The sequence below is a fragment of the Podarcis vaucheri genome (assembly GCF_965113315.1).
Source record: "Podarcis vaucheri genome assembly, chromosome: 3".
Lineage (NCBI taxonomy): Eukaryota > Metazoa > Chordata > Lepidosauria > Squamata > Lacertidae > Podarcis > Podarcis vaucheri.
In genome coordinates, this window is record NC_138761.1 from 20927771 (window position 1) to 20947761 (window position 19991).

Sequence of the window (19991 nt, forward strand, 5' to 3'; positions counted from 1 at the left end):
GACATTGTTTGTTATCTAGTATTAGTATTATTAATTAGATTTCTCACCCACCCTTCACTACATGGTCCCTGGGACAGGTTACAGAAATGTATAAATACAATACTGTACTGAAAACAGTTAAAACAATTTAATCAAAAGATGAGGGTGGGATCTAAGAACATCTACTTCTGATTAAACCCACAGAAATTTCAGGCTGCATCATGTTTTCCTCTAGAGTCTAGAAACACTAAGGAGCACAAGCCCCAGGGCTAACCCAAGATGAAGATGTTGTTGCTAAATTTGTATACCACCCTTCATCCAAACATCACAACAGAAAAATACATAATAAAAAACCCAATAACCCCACTCCCACACATCATCATCAACAACAACAACAACATTGAGGCAAACCACAAAAACAATGCCCATCCTAACCATGACAGGGGCGAGCGAAATTACTCAAAAGCCACACGATTCTTTTAAAATTTTATTTATTTATATATTTCACTAATTTTACAGTCATTTTAACATTTCAAAACTTGACTTCCTTCCCCCTCTTTCTGTGGTTCCTTAAATTTATTTTTAATATCTTCTGCATATCCAAATTAACTTTATTTGCTCATTTATTCATCTGCTTTAAATATATACTGTTATAAAACTGCAGGTTATTACAAGTATCCTGCCACTGTTCTCGTTTTGGGAACCCCAGCCTCATTCACACAACCAGCCAGATCCTCCGAGGGCTCGCTAGTCGTGTGAAAAGCGCTGGAAGCGACCAAACCCAACAGCCGCACCTCAGCCTAGGAGAGAAACGCGTGCCTATGTTAGTCAAATGAGGCAACATAGGGACAAAGTGGGCGGGTCTTCACGTAGTCTTTGCAGCGATTGGGTATCCGCGTCCACGCCGGCGATGATTGAAAGAGCACCGGGCGTACCAGAGGAAAGTTGGGAGAAGCACCCGCCCACGTTAGCATAGGCAGAGGGAGAGCCGTAAACGAGTTCTATGCGGCGATTGGGTACCTGAGACCCTCTGCCGGCAATGACTGAAAGAGCACCGGGCGTACCAGAAGAAAGCGGGGGGTGGGGCTTCCTTACTGCCCTTTCTTTTTTTTAAAAGAGCGCAACGTTGGAAAGGAGCGAAGCCACGTCATGAGATCGGAGGGAGGGGGCGTGGCCACGGAGCCGGGAGGGGGAGGGAAAGGGGCGTGGCATCTGGCCGTCGCACCTGGGCGTTTGACGTAAAACTCCGAGGCGGCCGAAGCCAATAGCCGGAGAGTTGGGCGGTGGCAGGACGCAAGCGCGGAGAGTTGAGGGGTGGCCGCGAGAGGAGGCGATGGTGGCCGGGTATGTCCAAACTTCGTCCGGTGTCGCTTTAGGAGGAGCTGGCGGCGCTGGGAGCAGGTGAGGCGGTGAGGTCAGCCCCCATTGTCCTGGGCTTTTGCTACCTGAGGCATTAACAGGGCACTCTTACCTAGAAGAAGCCATAGAGTTCAGTGGGGCTTACTCCCGCGTAAGTGGCTGCAGGACCAAGCCCTGTTGAGTTCTATGGGGCAGTATTCCCTGCGTTGGAAAGCGGGGCGGGCAGCTTTTATCCAGAAAGGAAAGCAGACCGACCAACCACCAATATATATACATTTTTAAAAAGGTTGCCTCAGGTGTCGGCCCTGCTCAGAGTAGACCTGTTGAAACCAATGGGCATAGAAGGGGTATTTTTGCCATAGAAGGGGGTGGGTGGGTTTTAAGAAACCTATTCCCATCCCCCACCCCCGCGCGCACAAAAAACAAGAATGCCCCAATTGCTATAAAATTAAAAATCTTTTTAAAACTCTAAAAAGAAAGAGAGAGGGAGAAAATGTGCTGTCGCTTTTCTGCAGTTGCAGGCTCTCTTCAATATCTCTTCTCCTCTCCCCTTCCCAGAAAAGCAGAATAGGAAATAATGTTAATCATCTTACATGTTAATAAATAGGAGTAAACCACTCACAGAAAGAAAAAAAAGCTCCAGTGAGAGAGCTGTTTCCAGTTATAAACCTCATCCCTGATCAAATAATGCCCAGTCTTTTGGCCAAAATTTAATTGGCAGAGTGCAAGTTTAAAACAACAACAACGGGGAAGAGGAGAGAGGATATGTGCTTTCCTTTTCATTTCTTCACATTACAGTTCTATTGTTCCAAGCAGAACTGGAGAGTTGGGAGATGGCTTAAGTTGTGTATGTACTGCTTTATGCTTGATGAAGGGAAGGGGGGAATGAGTTAACGGGGTTCATAGTGGAAAGGCCAACGGGTCAACGATTTCTAGAGGTTTGTCTTTGTACTTCAAAGTCTAAAGGTTTGTTGATAGTGCCTTGCAAAATCCCATATCTGGGTTCAAACAAACTACTAGTAGTACTTCTATTTGGTATGTACTGTATTTAGCACCCACCATATGCTAGGAGATACTCGGTTACTATCGCACCGCATTTCCTCCCCTATGGTATTAAAATGGTTAGAAATTCCAGATCCACCAAACAACTGGATTTTTTTTAAGGGTTCAGGCATGACTACATTAAAATGTATGGTTGGGAGATAGACTTACTTAGTGGACACATGTAGCAAGTAACAGCTGCTGTACCCATAGTGAATAGATAAAGCTGGAGGGGAGGGGGAAACCCCACCTCTGCCATTAGCTTTTAAATCCAGCCTGATTCTAAGTTCTGTGGGTGCAATGCACATTGTTGTTAAACTCTTAATATTCACACTGTTGTCCCAGTAATTGACTGCCATGCATTGCGTGCTGAATTGCATTAAATGCAACTGACAGTTCTTAGCTATTCAAAAGGTCGCTGCACAAAGTGTCTTACAGTAGGAAATACTGTAGTTTAAAATGGGAAAAGAGGAAGTACGTAGAACCTTAAATGTGACACGTTACACATAGTGTCACAATAAATTAGGTAATTAGACTTTGGCATTTGAGTGAGTATGCAGAATTTGCAATAAGCTTGATGTTATCTCAAGAAATGTAAAGATTTCCTGGCAGACAGCTGTGCTCCTTGATTCCTTCATTTATATCCCAGACTGCCTATTCCACCTGTGTGAAAGTCTACTTTGAACTGTGCCAGGTGTTCAGCTAAAGGTTGAATACCAAACAAGTGCCTGGTTAACAGCTGCTGGACTCCCGACTGAAAATGAGGTTTAACAATATGTAAGCATGACACAGCCAGTCTTTTGAAGTAAGAAGGCATAGCTAGGCAGGTGGCCTTATTACTGTGCATCTGTGAACTTTCGTCAATACCTAGAACATATTTTCATTCTGGCTTTTCATGGCAACTCAGATTTGGTTGTGGAAACCCAAAATGCAGCTGGTAGGAGGAATAAGGAAATAGAGACTCTAAAAGGTATAAGTGCCTGATTGTTACCCACAACTGTAGTAGTTGTTGTTTTATTATTCTTATATGTATCTAATTAATCATAACATTTATAAGCTGCCTTTCCAACTAAATGGTCACTCTGTTTTTGTTTTGCTAGGACCATGGCTGTTATGATACAACCAAGGATTTCTACGCTATATTTCCTCTGTTGCCTAGTCCTTGCGTCTTCTATGTCCTCTTTTGCAGAGGACCACGCAGATGGGAGTCATCAGGCAAACGTGCGTCTTGATAAGAACATGGTACAAGATAAGGAGTATGTATTCTCTGAAGTCACACTCAGTATAAATAAGTGGGGGAAATGAGGGTCTGATATGGTAAGAGTCATTTGATATCATAGCAGAATTGAATTCAACAAAATGTTCCAGTGCAGAGTGCCAGCCAGCAGATCATGCCTTTTCCCCACTCCATTTCCCCTCCCACCTGACTTTCTGTCTCACCCCCCCCCGCCCCCACAAACAAACACACCAGTCAGTCAGCATGCTGTGGTTACTGAGCACCATTGGGTTCTGTTTAGGTAAGTTCGGGAAGCCTTTGTTCCTCCAAACGTGGCTGAACTACAACTCCCATCAGTCTCTGCAAGCATGGCCGCCGGCTATATTGCCTGTGACATCTCTCATAAGCTCTGTTTCCTGGCATGACTACAACTAACATGCTTTTTTTTTTTTTTGTTATATACAGTAAAGTGTCTCGGGAAGCTCAAGCAGTCTTGGGACTGTGTGGGGGAGAAGATTAGTTCTCTCTTTCCTCTCTGCTGTGGTCCCATCTCTCTGAAGATAGTATCCACATTTCAATCAAAGTCTGGCTTTTAAATGCACATTGCATTACCCACATGCACACATCTGCATGTTCATTGCATTCAGTGGGTGTGTGGTTGTATCAGTGCGCACTAAGATTCGTCATATTCTTACTCTGCAGCCACATCATGGAACATTTAGAAGGCGTCATTGACAAACCAGAATCTGAGATGTCGCCACAAGAGCTGCAGCTTCATTACTTCAAAATGCACGACTACGATGGCAACAATCTGCTTGATGGGCTTGAACTTGCCACTGCCATCTCACATGTACACAAAGAGGTGAGCACTAATTTCCTGGAACAGAAAATCTGATAGGCTGGTGAACAGTGTCTGTGAGCAAGCTTATCTTTTAATATATATGGGTTGGAAATGTCTATAACATTTTGCATATATATATATATATATATATATATATATATATAGTGGCAGTTTAATCCAAAGACTTATCCCTTGGGGATCAGCTCTCTCAAAGTTTCCACGCTAGACCAAATTTTAAATAACCTGTAGATTACAAAACTTGATAGTGGCTTTTAAGTGTGGCCTGGTTTGGGGGGTGAGCGAAGGAGCTGCAGCACTGCTTTGAGAGACGGTCAAATTGAAAATCTTGTTTTGTACCTTTCTGAGTCTAAGACCTGCCTGACCCACTTAACTTTTTTCTAGCCTTCATTAGCTAATTTCTAGGAAACCCAAGTCAGCCCTCAAGGGCAGAATATTGAGTGGGACCGTTCTGATTTCCAAATGTGCTCGTCTGCTAAAACCAATCCATCTTTTTTTTCCCCTTTCCCTGTAGGAAGGTGGAGAACACACCCAGACAATGAAAGATGAGGAGTTAATTAGTTTGATAGACGGCGTCTTGCGTGATGATGATAAAAATAATGATGGCTACATTGACTATGCTGAGTTTGCAAAGTCACTGGAATGATGATTTCTTTAAAAAATCTTTTAGTTCATGTGACCCAGTACAATGTGATTCCTTACCGTATGTTGGTTTGTGTGTTCTCTACCCTTTGGGCTGCAAAATTAATGGTAGAAAAGTGAAATGGCTACACTTTCGTTTCTTATACTTTGGAGAGCAAAAAGGTTACGATGGGAACTATTATTTGATACAGTCTTATTAGTTAACAATGGAGCAATACAACCCATCTGTGTTAGCCAATTATTTGGCAGTTGTCTTAAAAACTTGCTTCAACGAGCTATCATCTAAGTCACTGTACTCCAGAATAACTTCTGGAGGACTCAAAAAGGCATTAATTATAAAGGTCATAGCACTACAGAGTCTTAAATGCCATAATTATATCCTAAAACCAACAGTATGATTTTGTGTTTGTGCTTTGAGTTCACCATTATTATTATTATTTTGCAAAAATTGGGAGTATAGGCACGATGCAAGTTTAAATTCTTTCAAGATCTATCAGCAGGAGAGTTAAGTAGCTAATTAAATCTCCATTAAAATGGATGAGTTAAAATGGATAAGTGCTTAGTCTTTGCACTGTACCCTAAATCTCTAAATAGATGTTTGTCATTGTAGACATATGTCTGTCTTTCAGTTGTCTCATTCTTTTGTCTTTCAGTTGTCTAATGTTCTGTCACTACTTTACTGGGTTTTGCTGTTCCTTAAATTATAACCTTATAAGAAAACTGGTTGTTGAATTTTAAATTAAGTATATATATATATTATATACTTAATATATTTAGTGTTATGTGTATTATACACCATCAGTACAGTATTTTACTTCAGAGTTCATTTTCAGAAAGTGTAGGTTAAATACTTTCATTCAATGAGGTCTTAATGCCAAGAACTATGTTAGCTCATGAAAGTTTATAATCACACTGAAATGCTGCCATGTTAAGGTTCTTGCCAGTGTACCTTGACACAAATTCATAGTGTGAGCTATGAAAAGACTTTCTCATTTTTTTCCTAAAAGAAACTCTATAATGAGTGTTTAAATACTTGAATGGTCTGCTTATTCTAAAGGGTTCTAAAACTATATACATCTATGTTGTCTTAACAGCCTTGTGCAGATCTACGGTGATAACCTAAACTGCCCTGTTGTTCGTCCTGTTGTATAAAACAGAAGCATACATTTAATCAAGCATACTATATTCAGAAACAGAAATCCAAAATGCTCCTCTGTAAATTGCGTAAGAGACCTATTTTCTGTATTAAAAATATTCTTATATGAAGTGCATTTGTAAAAATTGCTTCCTTTGTTAACTGTGTAATAAAAATGTGGATTGTACTATGTTCTTCTAATGTCAAAATTGTTAGGTTTTTAGCATAGTTCATGCGATAAATGCAAAAGCAATAAAATCCGATGTGCTGGAAGCTTTTACCCCCTCGAACATGGGAAATATGCATAAATTCTGCAAATGTACTTACTTCCTATACCTTCCTTCTCACTCATCTTTTTGTGCTAATACCGTTTGAACGAGACCACGCTGGAAAGTTTGCAGAGCTCTAACTTTTGTGTTTCAAACTGTTTTCTTTAAAATGGGGGGGGGGAGCAACCTGTGTCTTCAGACTTTGTTGGGCTCCCAATTTTGACCATCCCAAGGTTACTGCGGTTGATGAGAGATTTCAGCAGCATTCAGAAAGCCACAAGTACCCGTTGGGTCTTCAGGTCCTAGAAGTAAAAAGATGAGTGCTAAATCATTTTCTCCCTACCAAGCCATTCCTCCATTCACTCTCTTGGGCATTTGGTACCCGTCTGTCTCGAAAGACAATGGAGTGTTCCTCTGGGAATGAAGCCAGACGGCTACAGAATCACTGTGGCAGCAGAGACCAGTAACACATACAGGTGAAACTCGAAAAATTAGAATATCATGGCAAAAGTTCATTTATTTCAGTAATTCAACTTAAAAGGTGAAACTAATATATGAGATGACTCATGACATGCAAAGTGAGATACAGTGGTACCTCGGGTTACATACGCTTCAGGTTACAGACTCCGCTAACCCAGAAATAGTGTTTCAGGTTAAGAACTTTGCTTCAGGATGAGAACAGAAATCGGGCTCCGGCAGCAGGAGGCCCCATTAGCTAAAGTGGTGCTTCAGGTTAAGAACGGACCTCCAGAACGAATTAAGTTCTTAACCCGAGGTACCACCGTATGTCAAGCCTTTATTTGTTATAATTGTGATGATCATGGCATACAGCTGATGAAAACCCCACATTAACAGTCTCGGAAAATTAGAATATTAAATGAAATCAGCAAAACAAGGATTGCAAATAGAGCAGTATTGGACCTCTGAGAAGTAGAAGCATGCATATGTACGCAGTACTTGGTTTGGGCCCCTTTTGCATCAATTACTGCCTCAATGCGGCAGTAAAGGCTTAACATATCTCGCTTTGCATGTCATGTCATGAGTCTCTCATATATTAAGTTTCACCTTTTAAGTTGAATTACTGAAATGAATGAACTTTTCCGCGATATTCTAATTTTTCGAGTTTCATCCGTAACTGCGGCCTCCCACATCATTTCTTTTCCCTGCCTTAGCAGCACCAAAGTGCAGAACCCTGGGCAGTGTGTATGAAGACAACAAGACTCCCCTCTTGACCTCACTGATGTGGGCCAAAGGAAAGCAGAGCAATGATTTGGGCACCAGCTTGGCTGCAGGGGTTGCCAGAATGAGGCCTACAAGGCGTCATCCATTCATCTTAGAGACCCTACTCCGGTTTTGTGTAGGGTTTACCGTATTTTTCGCCCTATAGGACGCACCGGCCCATAGGACGCACCTAGTTTTTTGGGGGGGAAATAAAGGGGGGAAAAATTATTCCCTCCCAGCCGCTGCTTCAGCGCACTCTGGGCAGCAGGCTGCTATCCACAGCCTAGGGAGACCTGCGGGAACTCCCGCGGGCTCCCCAGGCTTGCTGATAGCTTCTTGAAGCCTGGAGAGCGAGAGGGGTCGGTGCGCACCGACCCCTCTCGCTCTCCAAGCTTCAGCGAAAGCCTGCATTCGCCCCATAGGACGCACACAGATTTCCCCTTCATTTTTGGAGGGGAAAAATTGTGTCCTATAGGGCGAAAAATACGGTACATCCTTGCCTTTTCTTCTCCCCAAGATGTCCTGCGAGGCATCGGGTACGGAATTTTCTTTGGGGTTTACTCCCAAAGCCTTTCTCACGAATGATCATATCCACAGATTTAGCAGAGATTTAGGATCAGAGTTTTCCTTCCTGTGAGAGGATTCAGTGCTAAGGGAATGCATGCAGTAGCCACTAGATGGCACGACAGATTACATTTGCTGCTTTTGGGGTTTGTAAATTGGAACTGTTGAAAGGAAGAGAACAAAAAACTCTTGTTTTTTTTATTGGCCGTAAGAAGGCCCCAGGTTCATCACCTGTTACTATTGTAAGAAGGCAAGGTTACCCCGGTCTATGCGCTCTCAACACTTACTGTATTATGAAAACGCAGCCGATGCCAACAAAAGGCATTCAGAACTTTGCATCGAAATCACTGCATCACACACCCCTCTCTCAGTAATTCTGTCATTAAACAGGCCAAGGCTCTTCAAAATCACCTGACCTTGCCAAGACCAATAGATGAAGCCAAAAGTTTTGCATGGAGTCCAAAGCGCTTGAGCTATGACAAGCCAAATACGCTTTTTTGAAAAAATGCACGAGGTGACCTCATTTTTTCCTTCTTCCCTTGCATCTCTTAAACACCTTGTCCAAGTTTCTGCACCTCATCTCTCTCTCTGCCCCCTACTCCATTTTCTGGAATACGATCCTATTAGCAACATTTCCAAGGTGACATTTTACAAACTTATGAATGAGGCTTGCTTCAAAGAAGCCACTCGGATGTGAGTGTGCAGAATCTTTCACTTCTCCATAAAATACATTGCACTTTGAGGGTGTTCAGGACCCCGAGCATTAATTACCATAATAATTTTATTTTTAAACAACTTTCAAAAAATGTTTTCATATATATCAAGAACATGTAATAAAAAAATACAATGCATTAAAGTGATGTTTGGTTTGGTTTGGTTTGGTTTGGTTGGTATACAACACATACCTTTTATGTTATTACAGTGGTACCTCAGGTTACATACGCTTCAGGTTACATACGCTGCAGGTTACAGACTCCGCTAACCCAGAAATAGTGCTTCAGGTTAAGAACTTTGCTTCAAGATAAGAACAGAAATCGTGCTCCGGCGGCACGGCAGCAGCAGGAGGCCCCATTAGCTAAAGTGGTGCTTCAGGTTAAGAACAGATTCAGGTTAAGAACGGACCTCTGGAACAAATTAAGTACTTAACCTGAGGTACCACTGTATTTCATAATATGTAGGGAGAAAGAACAGGAAAGAGCAATGCATTGTTTTATCTCCACCTATCAAGTCCCTCCAGGGAAGTTCTGAGGTCCCAGTTTTACTAGCTGTCCACAGAATGACACCCCCCCCCACTGTCATATGACATCATCTCCCATGTTTGTTTGTCTCTTTGTACTTGCTTTGTCAATCTTTCCATTAAGGCCTGTTGCCATATTCACATTTTCCATTCTTGAAATGTTCCTCCTCAAAGGGAAAATAAGAAGGATCCATTTCAACAGAAACAAGTGAATGTACCTTTAAACTTGCATACCAATGGTCTCTCACAGGGGCGTGCGGTCAGTGGACTAGGGAGATTAGGCTAGTAGCCCTTAAAATGTTACTGGTAAATTAGAGTATTAAAGTATTAAAGCCTTGCGCCTCCTTCTCAAAGCCCAGGAAGCTTCTGCCGAGCTATGCACACAACAGAGAGGCTCCCAATTGCCCTCGCAAGCTGACACCTCTGTCCCTAACTGTTCCCCTGTACACACACACACATACACACAATTCACCACATTGCTACTGGCCTTTCACTGCAAGTAATGCATGCATCAGTGAGTGGTGTGCTGGGATATTTTCATATTTGATGTGGGTCACAAATTAAAAGGACGGACGGAATGAGGATCTGATGCAATAACCGTACGAAACGACAGGTGAGACCTTCTGCAAAATGTTGCATTGTGCAGTTCAGGGTTCCCACAGCACTCAGAAAGTAGACCAGAAGGGAATTTGGCCCCCACACTAGAGGGAGGAAAGCCCCCAACCCCTGGGGAAAATAAGCAAAGATCGCAACCCAGAGTGAAATATAGTGCATCCAAATAATATTGAAATCGACAGGCTTAAATCTTCTTAATGTTGGATCGTGACCAAGGTCTTTATCCGGGACTCTTGCTTTGACGTGATTGTGCAATCCACCTTTCTTTTAAAACAAAACAACAGCACCTTGATTATACCAATGGAGATCTTATCCATGCCTCCGTTAGAGTCTGACTTAAAGCTGGACTTTAGAGGAAGACATTCAGCCACCTTTGGACGATTGTCAAGAAGGGCTCAGCCAGGGGTTGACACCTGACTGTTCATATTTATTAGCTCGGCTGCTTTCTCCTACTGGAAGCCAGTGTCTGTTGAGAACTGAAGCCAATTTCAGAGGTTTTGTTTTGTTTTTTTTACTGTCATTAATAAGAAAACATATTGCACAGACAAGCAAGTAAAATACACAGGCCAGATGACTGCGTGACTCTCAAGGTGAGTCGTTGCCAGAAATAGACAGGCCCGTTTAACGATAAGTAATAATCAATAAGCAAACCTTTTAAGCTGAGATCTTTCACAGCCTGCATCTCTATTGGAATTGTTTTAAAGTGGTTTTTAAAAATTGTTTAATGATTGGTTTGCTGCCCTGGGCTCCTTCGGGAGGAAGGGAGGGATGTAAAACAAATAAATAAGTCGGCCGAAATTTCCATCGGGGTGGTGGAAAAAAATATGTTCCGTTTCAGAGATGTGTGCAGAAAACTGAATTCATGCTCCCTCCTGAGCCATATTAAAGGTCCTTTCTCATGTCATTCCTGTGTATGTATGTATGTATGTATGTATGTACCGGTATGTATGTATGTATGTATGTATGTATGTATGTATGTATATCTGCTGCCAAAGAAGAAGCGGGTATAGGTGCAGCTGCAGACCTCCCTCTGTCCCTGAAAATCCTTGGCAGTACAGAGTTATTATTTTTGCTTCCTCTCTTCTTCGTTTTGGCAGGACGGCCAGCAGTTGTGCTAAATCTCTCTGCATCTGGAAACTTGAACGGCTGCTCCTCCCTGTCTGTCTTGTAATGAGAGAAAAGACATGATGTTCTCGGCTGCAGGAATGCTTAAAAAGAGACTTGTGCGAAGGGCGGGAGGAGTTCTCACCCCTCGCAACCCAACAACAATAAGAGGAGTTGTGTCCTTAGGCCAAAGCAGGCATTGCCCCACTAACCTCAGCCTTCCCTCGGCTGTCCTGCCTTCTTACTAACCATGAATCCAGGGGTGGTACTGCCTGTTGCCTTCATGAAGGGACCCTGTGGGTCATCTAGTCCAACCCCCTGCAATGCAGGAATCTCAGCTAAAGCACCCGTGGAGCAGGGGGAACAAAACTAGACTTAGCTATCTCAGCCTGCCATTGGCTCTGGTTCCGCCTAGTGTTGGACTCCTAGTCTTCTGCCCTACCAGTCCCAATGTGCCAAAAAGGCAAAAGCAGAGATTTATTTCCTGTGCATTGTAAGGGTTAAATCTGTATAAAGTCAACTAGCCAAGTGGGTGATGGGTGTAGGTGTTGCTTAGCAACCAGGCAGAGTTGCACCATGTTTGCTGAGGTAGCATGTGCTCTGAATGACTGTGTAGTTCTGAGGGAGTTTTCCTCTATGCATTTGTTTGGATGTTTTCCTGCTGTGTACAAGGCCTGACATAAAAGAAGGACAAAACCTCTATTACTTTCTCCTCAAATTATACACTGCTTTTGTTCAGTTTTCCTCAGTAAAGTGTTTTCTGGATTTATTTTCTCTGTCCACATTATTTAAGTGACTTTGTTAACACAACGGATGCCAAGCACCACTGACGACAATGCCAGACTATCGAGCTGGTGGCTACTGGTGTAGAGATAGAGCAATGGCATTATCTGTCCTGAGCACCAGGGTTACCGACTGGCCCTCGTTGGTCTGGAAAGTGAGTACGGTAATAACGAGGCCTTCAAGTTTAAAAATAGTTTACAACAGATTAGCACAGAGGAAGTCCAAAGAATGAGGAAGGAAAATAGAGGCTGGATAGAGACTTCTTCCATTTTCTTTTTTTTAAAAAAATAATTTTTTATTAACCGACCAATCAAATCAAATCAAATCACATCACATAAATTCCGAATTACAAAGCCGAATTTAAAATTTTGTTGAGGGGACCCATATTTCAAGATCCGAAGGGGGATTCTGATCATCTTCTTGCTACTGCATTAATGTCCAAATCAGTCCAAACAAAGTTCATAATTCTATCCAGTCTTATCTTGCTGTTTCCGCATCTCATCTTGTTCGTATATTTTCTCTTTTTCCTTTATGATCTCTTCTGATAATCTCCTTAAGCCGATAAACACCAATAATGCTGTGTGAATATTTCCGTTCATCCAATCCTCAAATCGAGATGGTTTCCATATATCATCGCATTCATAGATAACATTGCTCTTTCCATCATTAATCACAGAACTGTCGTTCTTAAGTCCCTCTGAGAAGTTTCACCCACAATATAAAAACAGCTCTATTTCTCTATTTCTCCTCCCAGACTTAAGTCCTCCGACAGAACTTCCCAATATGGCGACGGTATTTTTAACTGTGTCATTCCAAAGCCCTTATACATTCCACGCTCTTATTAAAGCATGCTTTGGTTAGAAAGTTTATCTCCACACAGACATAAATCCACAGCTTAAGTCCTTCAAATGACATTTCTGACTTATGAGGGGGGGGGGATTCTTGTTTAATCACATAGAGGAAAGAAAGGAAAGTTTTTCCCCCTCCCCCATCCAGTCCTTTTGCCATACCGAGTCTTGGTGTGTCTTCATCTGGTTAATTCTTGCTCTTCCGACTCGTCTTGTTTATCAGAGATCTCTTCTGTTAGCAGTCTTTACTCCCCCTCCTTCCTTGAAATATGTGTATTCGCTTCATCCTAATCATTTCTTTTGAAGTTCTTGCAGCTAGAGGCGCGGATCAGAGGCAGCGTCCAGGAGCGCCGATATCCACAGAAGGGCATTCTGCCTAGTGCCCCCATCCCCTCAAATTCGGGGGTGGTATAGGGCACAGCAGGCAAGGGCAGCCCCCCCCCACAATCCTCGGGGGGTAGGGAGGCTATTTACTCCCATCACAGCCTCCAAATTACCTCGTGTGGATCGGAGAGATGTTATTGTCAGCCATCTTCTGATGCGCCCCCTAGTGGCCCCTTCCGACTTCTTCCATTTTCTTTAACAGATTCTTCTTCAGGCTAGCAGTCTAACTATTCTTTGTGAGATTGCTTGCGTTTTTAATTCTAATAAAAGCAAAATGTTGCATTTCATCTGGCTGAGGTTCTGGCTGAAAGGAGGTCTCAATTTCAGGGACTTAATACAGCTTTCCAGGCGTCTCCATCTGTCCCTTGGGATTTTCTCCATCTGTCCCTTGGGATCTCTCTCCCCAAGCCACAGCCCTCACTGATCCTGTTCTGAAACGTCCTCAAGTTGGCTTTGCCTGGCTGGAACGTGTCCTTGAACTCTGATCCTCTTACTTACCTGGCTAGGTCGACAAGGTGTATGTATCCAAAGCCCTGATCTTCCATGAAGTCCAATGGGTGAACTTGGGCCAGTGACTCGCCATCTCTTAGCCTAAGATACCATGCGATTCTTGCACAGAATTTGATCGATAATGAACAAAATATGACTGGTTACAACTGCGAGCCCTGGAGTAGTCAAGGTCTTTCCAAAACACAACGCTTCCAGCATTGCTTACCACTCCCATCAGTTATAACCTCAGGCCTCTGCATGCAAAATTCCAACCTGAAGCTTTGTAGTAGATGCTAGCATAGCCCAAAGGTTAAAGGTAAAGGACCCCTAGACGGTTAAGTCCAGTCCAAGGCGACTACAGGGTTGCGGCGCTCATCTCGCTTTCAGGCCAAGGGAGCTGGTGTTTGTCCACAGACAGCTTTCCGGGTCATGTGGCCAGCATGACTAAACCGCTTCTGGCAGAATGAAACACTGTGACGAAAACCAGAGAACACGGAAAAGCCATTTACCTTCCTGCCACAGTGGTACCTATTTATCTACTTGCACTGGCGTGCTTTCAAACTGCTAAGTTGGCAGGAGCTGGGATGGAGCAACGGGAGCTCACTGTGTTGTGTGGATTCAAACCGCTGACCTTCCAATCGACAAGCCCAAGAGGCTCAGTGGTTTAGACCACAGTGCCACCCGCGTTACCACCAGGCAGGAACTGGGTGCTCTTTTCCCAATAAGACGCAACAAGGAGCTGCAAGAGTTCGTCGTTCGCCCACCTTTTCCCTGGGATTTCATGCATAAGGAACACATCATTTTCTAGGCTTTATTCTGGCACGGCCTGTTGCACATCATGAGCCTGGCTTCTAAGCGTTTCCTCCATCCGTCATGTCAGTGGCCTGCCTGGAAATAGCTGTTCAATCCAACACATACCCATCTGCTTGTAAAATGTGAACTCCTGCATTTAAAGGGCTTACAGTGCAAGCTCACTTGATTTAGTGGCTCTGAGTCATTCTTGGTGATCATTTCTTCTTTACTGAATTAACAGGGCTGAGAAATATTTGGCCCTCGGTCTGCTAGAAAACTTCCCAAGTGGAGACCACCAAGGCTAGGATCTGGTGGAACTACCTTGGTGCTATTTATAATACTTGAACTAACGCTGACCTGCCAGTCTATCGGAAGCGTTTGGACCGAAACTGTGAAATCTAATCTTCTGACATTTACCTTCTTCTTCTCCAAAAAAAAAAAAAAAGAAAAAAAGAAAAAAGAGTTGCACCATCATCCCATCCATCAGAACTGTACATTCTTGAGATTCTTGAGATTGCCTACGTTTACTTTAAAATTAGATTGTGTAGCACTTTATAGGCTGGTAAAGTCTCTTTATATGTTTTTTCCCCCTTCCAGTAACGCCTTCCAAAAAGGGAGCTGCAAAAAAGACAATCAAATTCTATGCATTGTGCAGAGGTGAACTCAAGCACCGGGGCTGGTTTTGTTCAAAGACAAGACTTCCAGAAGACCCGTTTATCAAGCATGCATCCTGCTCTGTTTGCAGGGAGTTTAGATGATGTGTCAAAGCAAGCGTTGTCCAGAACTTCCCAGTGTATTTTTCCTGACTCTTTCCTTGTTGATTTTCATTGTCTGTGTGAAGTCTGGGTCCTGCTTCAAGGAAGGTGATGGTTAAGTCTCCTGGGAAATACATACATTAAAAGAATCGTAGAATCGTAGAGTTGGAAGGGACCCCAAGGGTCATCTAGTCCAACCCCCTGCAATGCAGGAATCTTTTGCCCAACGTGGAGCTCACAACCCTGAGATTAAGGTCATATGTGTTGGCATACAACCAAGGAAACGGGGGCAATTGGCAGGCCCTCAGCTGGTTCCAGTCCACTGGCCGGTGTGCCGGATGATCTTCAGTCCTTGTTGCAGCATCTGCGACCCACAGCTTCAGAAGCTGGGGCACGCAACTCAGCAGAGATAATGCGCAAACAGAAGTGGCAGGAGAGGTTGTGTAAGCATATTTACAAGCAGTTTATTCAGCATAAGGTAAAGGTAAAGGGACCCCTGACCATTAGGTCCAGTCGTGGCCGACTCTGGGGTTGCAGCGCTCATCTCGCTTTACTGGCCGAGGGAGCCGGCATACAACTTCCAGGTCATGTGGCCAGCATGACTAAGCCGCTTCTGGCGAACCAGAGCAGCGCACGGAAACGCCGTTTACCTTCCCGCTGGAGCGGTACCTATTTATCTACTTGCACTTTGATGTGCTTTCGAACTGCTAGGTTGGCAGGAGCAGGGACTGAGCAATGGGAGCTCACCCCATCGTGGGGATTCGAACCGCCGACCTTCTGATTGGCAAGTCCTAGGCTCTGTGGTTTAACCCACAGCACCGCCCGCATCAGCATACATCAGGACAAAAGGAAACATGTCTGATCCCTTTCGTGTCCAAAGCAAGACAGCATAAGCAAAAGCTATACACAAAGGGAAGTTCCCAGCAAGCTGTGCTGGAGTGTAAACAGACATGTGACATACAACAGTCTCATGCCTGTCCCTTAAGGTGGAACGGAATATTCTAACATCATGCTGATCTGCTCTGTAACTTTAAAGGTCAGGGTGCTTACTTATGCTTTCCAGGTCATAGAATCTTAGAGGTAGAAGGGACCCAAGGGCCATCTAGTCCAACCCCCTACAATGCAGGGATCTTAGCTAAGGCATCCATGTCAGGTCATAGGACTCAGCAACTTCTCCGTCACATTGTGAATCTTTGCACCTGGAAAACAGCACACCTCCCAGAACACCCTGTTACCACCACCACACGTTTCTTTCTCCTCTGAGGAGTGACAGGGATCTTTTTGTACACTGTGCCTTCCACAGCCAATCTCGGTTTGTTCTTGTGGGGAAGGATGTGCTTTAAAATGTACGGTCTGTTCGTGTGTCAGAGCTTGCTCACTAACTCTTGCTCCGAAATGCAGACCCGGGGCATGGAAAGCAAACCAGCCTCGTCCTCCAAATAGTATTGGTTGTGGAATGGCAGCTGGGAAGGGGCCAGACCATGATCGTCACCACTTCAGCCAAATGAAGTCTGATGCTTGGAACCGGCAATCCACTGAGCTGTTGCACCCACATCCCTCTGGGCCTTGTGTGAGGAGAGTCAAGAATCTCTGTGACACAGAAAGGAGATATTTTCTTGGCGGGTTCTTTCCCAATCTCTGGTTTTGATTTGCTTTGAACTCCTTTTAGCACTTACGAAATGGCTTGGGCTACAGAAAATGTCACGATTGACTGTGTTGTTGTTTTTTAAATGAAAAGACCTTGCTTGGGAGATGATAGATAGATATAGATAGATAGATAGATAGATAGATAGATAGATAGATAGATAGATAGTTGATAGAGATAGATGATAGAGATAGATGATAGAGATAGATAGATAGATAGATAGATAGATAGATAGATAGATAGATAGATAGATAGAAGATAGATAGATGATAGATAGGTAGATAGATAGATAGATAGATAGATAGGTAGGTAGATAGATAGATAGATAGGAAAAAATTAGGGAAGGAAAGGTAAGCTATTCTGCCTATTGCCAGTGAGTTTCCAGGCCCAGTTCAAAGTGCTGGTTTTGACCTATAAAACATTATGCAGCTTAGATTCACCATACCCTATGGAACACCTCCCCCCACATGAACCAACCCGGACACTGTGTTCTTCATCTGAGGCCCATCTCTGTGCGCCCCTTGGATTTCCCCCCGATTTTTGAAATTGTTTTTCCAAATTTATAACAACAAAAGACGTTGAAAACAAACAAACATACATACAAACATTTATCCTGACTGTAAAAATTCCAGTTTTGTAACATTGTTGGGTGACTTCCTCGAATCCCCCTGGCTGAGTTTCCATATAAAACTTTGTAGCAGTTTTCCAAAACTAGTTTCACATAAAATTTACTTAGTCTATTAACGTCTTTCTTTCTTTTCATTTTAACTTTTAACATAGTATTCTAAAATATCATATATTTAAATCCTAGGCCTATCTGGTACTCGTAGTAATTCTATTTAAGTTATCTTAAGATATTTAGCTAAATATTCTTTGAATTTCTTCCATTCATCTTGGTACTCCTCCTCCTCCTGGTCACGGACTCTTCCGGTCAGGTCGGCTACCTCCCAAAAGTCCATCATCTTCATCTGCCATTCCTCCACTGTTGGTACTTCTTGTGATTTCCAATTTTGCAGTTGTGGCATACAAAAACAATCTAGCATCTTTCTTGGGCAATTCCAGACTTGTTATTCCAAGTAGAAAGGCTTCTGGTTTCTTAATAAATGTATATTTCAACATTTTTTTCAATTCATTATAAATCTTTTCCCAGAAGTCTTTCACCTTGGGACATGTCCACCACATATGGTAAAAAGTACCTTCTTTTTCTTTACATTTCCAACATACCGTATTTTTCGCCCTATAGGACGCACTTTTCCCTCTCCAAAAATGAAGGGGAAATGTGTGTGGGTCCTATGAGGCGAATGCAGGCTTTCGCTGAAGCCTGGAGAGCGAAAGGAGTTCCCGCGGGCTCGCAACTCCGGAGGGCGCCCCGTGCTTCGCGCAGATGTCTGCAAGCCTTACGAGCCCGGCGGGAGTTGCCGCTGGGCTCGCAAGGCTTGCGGATAGCAGCCTGTTCTGGGGGCTGGGGGGGAATAATTTTTTTTATTCATTCCCCCCCCCCAAATGAGGTGCATCCTATGGGCCGGTGCGCCCTACAGGGCGAAAAATACGGTAGATTATCACTCTTGTGGTAAATCTTTGCTAGTTTTACAGGGGTTAAGTACCATCTATACATCATTTGGCTCCCGGTAGAGTACAGGGTCAGATTTAAGGTGCTGCTTTTGTAAGTAATGGGCCCCGCCTGCTAGCCTGTTCCCTAAAATATCACTGGTTTGCTCATTTCTAACAGTGACAATTTGTTGTTGACAAAGGACAGCTGGACATATAAAGGGCCCCATCAAACCTAAATCTGGCCCTGCTGCTATCCACAGTAAGTCATTTGTCTTTAAGCCTGCAACGATCTTTGAGTTATTCCAAAGCAAGGCACCCGTTAGGTTAGGGCAATCTAGATATTGGAGAGCCAGTGTGGTGTAGTGGTTAAGAGCGGTAGTCACGTAATCTGGGAAACCGGGTTCGTGTCTCCGCTCCTCCACATGCAGCTGCTGGGTGACCTTGGGCCAGTCACACTTCTGTGAAGTCTCTCAGCCCCACTCACCTCACAGAGTGTTTGTTGTGGGGGAGGAAGGGAAAGGAGAATGTTAGCCGCTTTGAGACTCCTGAAGGGGAGTGAAAGGCGGGATATCAAATCCAAACTCTTCTCTTCTTCTTCTTCATATGGGTCAATATGAAAGCCATAGCCTCAAAGCAATGAGATGTGCATTCTGCACTGCCTTTTAAAAGATCCTTCTTTGGATCCCAGCCAGCCTCTTCAATTAGAAAGATGTCAGGAGAGCGGATCTTGCATCAAAGGCGCCATTTCTCAGAGAACGGACCAAATAAGAGCAGTCACTGCAGATTGGAATGTTTGACCTGACAAACTGCTCCACCAGGGGATATTGTGTAGTCAACCGGCCCTTCCCTACACTAATCCTGTTAACAAATAACAGGATTTGTGTGCGAAGCTGCCTAGGGGTCCCGTATGTGTGCGTTCATAGCTAAGAGTGGGGTGAGCCTTTGTCTGCTGCAGAAATGAAGCTGAAGGAGGAGATGTTAAGCAGGCAACTCTGCGTGCACCAATGCAAGAAGCCATGTGATTTGCAACCTAAATGCTTTGACCCCCCCCCAACATCTCTACAACACAGGTCAGGTACTCTGGGGCTCCCTCTAACATACCCTCCAAGTGTCCCTGTTTTCCGGGGCAGTCCCGGAATTATGAAAGCCATCCTGCAATGTCCCTATTTCCTCCTCCAGTGCTGCCACCGCTGAGCTCGAGTTGTAGGGTGGGAGTGGGTGGCAGAAGGAACCGGTGCTTTTCCTGAGTGGCAGCAATGGCAGCTGTGAAGGAGTATCCTGTTGTAATAATAAAATTTAAGGTCTTAGATATACAGTGGTACCTCGGGTTACCTACACGTCAGGTTACAGACTCCACTAACCCAGAAATAGTACCTCGGGTTAAGAACTTTGCTTCAGGATGAGAACAGAAATTGCGCAGCGGCAGTGGGAGGCCCCATTAGTTAAAGTGGTGCTTCAGGTTAAGAACAGTTTCAGGTTAAGAACAGACCTCCGGAACGAATT

The 19991-nt window shown here is 43.7% G+C and overlaps 1 protein-coding gene across 3 annotated transcripts; it reads left to right on the plus strand.

Annotated features, from left to right (window-relative positions):
* Positions 1-1167: 1167 nt before the first annotated feature.
* MCFD2 (multiple coagulation factor deficiency 2, ER cargo receptor complex subunit) lies at positions 1168-6418 on the plus strand. Of its 3 annotated transcripts, none has more exons than XM_082218015.1 (4): positions 1168-1323; positions 3480-3635; positions 4298-4457; positions 4969-6418. In XM_082218015.1, the coding sequence occupies exons 1-4, from the start codon at positions 1313-1315 to the stop codon at positions 5098-5100; spliced, it is 459 nt and encodes a 152-aa protein (XP_082074141.1). In that variant the 5' UTR covers positions 1168-1312; the 3' UTR covers positions 5101-6418. The 3 variants fall into 3 exon arrangements, with proteins under 3 accessions (XP_082074141.1, XP_082074140.1, XP_082074142.1); XM_082218014.1 differs by having other exon boundaries at positions 1209-1380; XM_082218016.1 differs by lacking the exon at positions 1168-1323 and adding an exon at positions 1352-1489.
* Positions 6419-19991: the final 13573 nt, after the last annotated feature.

Bases quoted from the DNA above. Each gene is read 5' to 3' on its own strand.
- MCFD2 (XM_082218014.1), top strand. From the start codon at position 1,313: ATGGTGGCCGGGTATGTCCAAACTTCGTCCGGTGTCGCTTTAGGAGGA. The intron at 1,381-3,479 runs GTGAGGCGGTGA...TTGTTTTGCTAG, and splicing joins GCTGGCGGCGCTGGGAGCAG to GACCATGGCTGTTATGATAC. The intron at 4,458-4,968 runs GTGAGCACTAAT...CTTTCCCTGTAG, and splicing joins TCTCACATGTACACAAAGAG to GAAGGTGGAGAACACACCCA.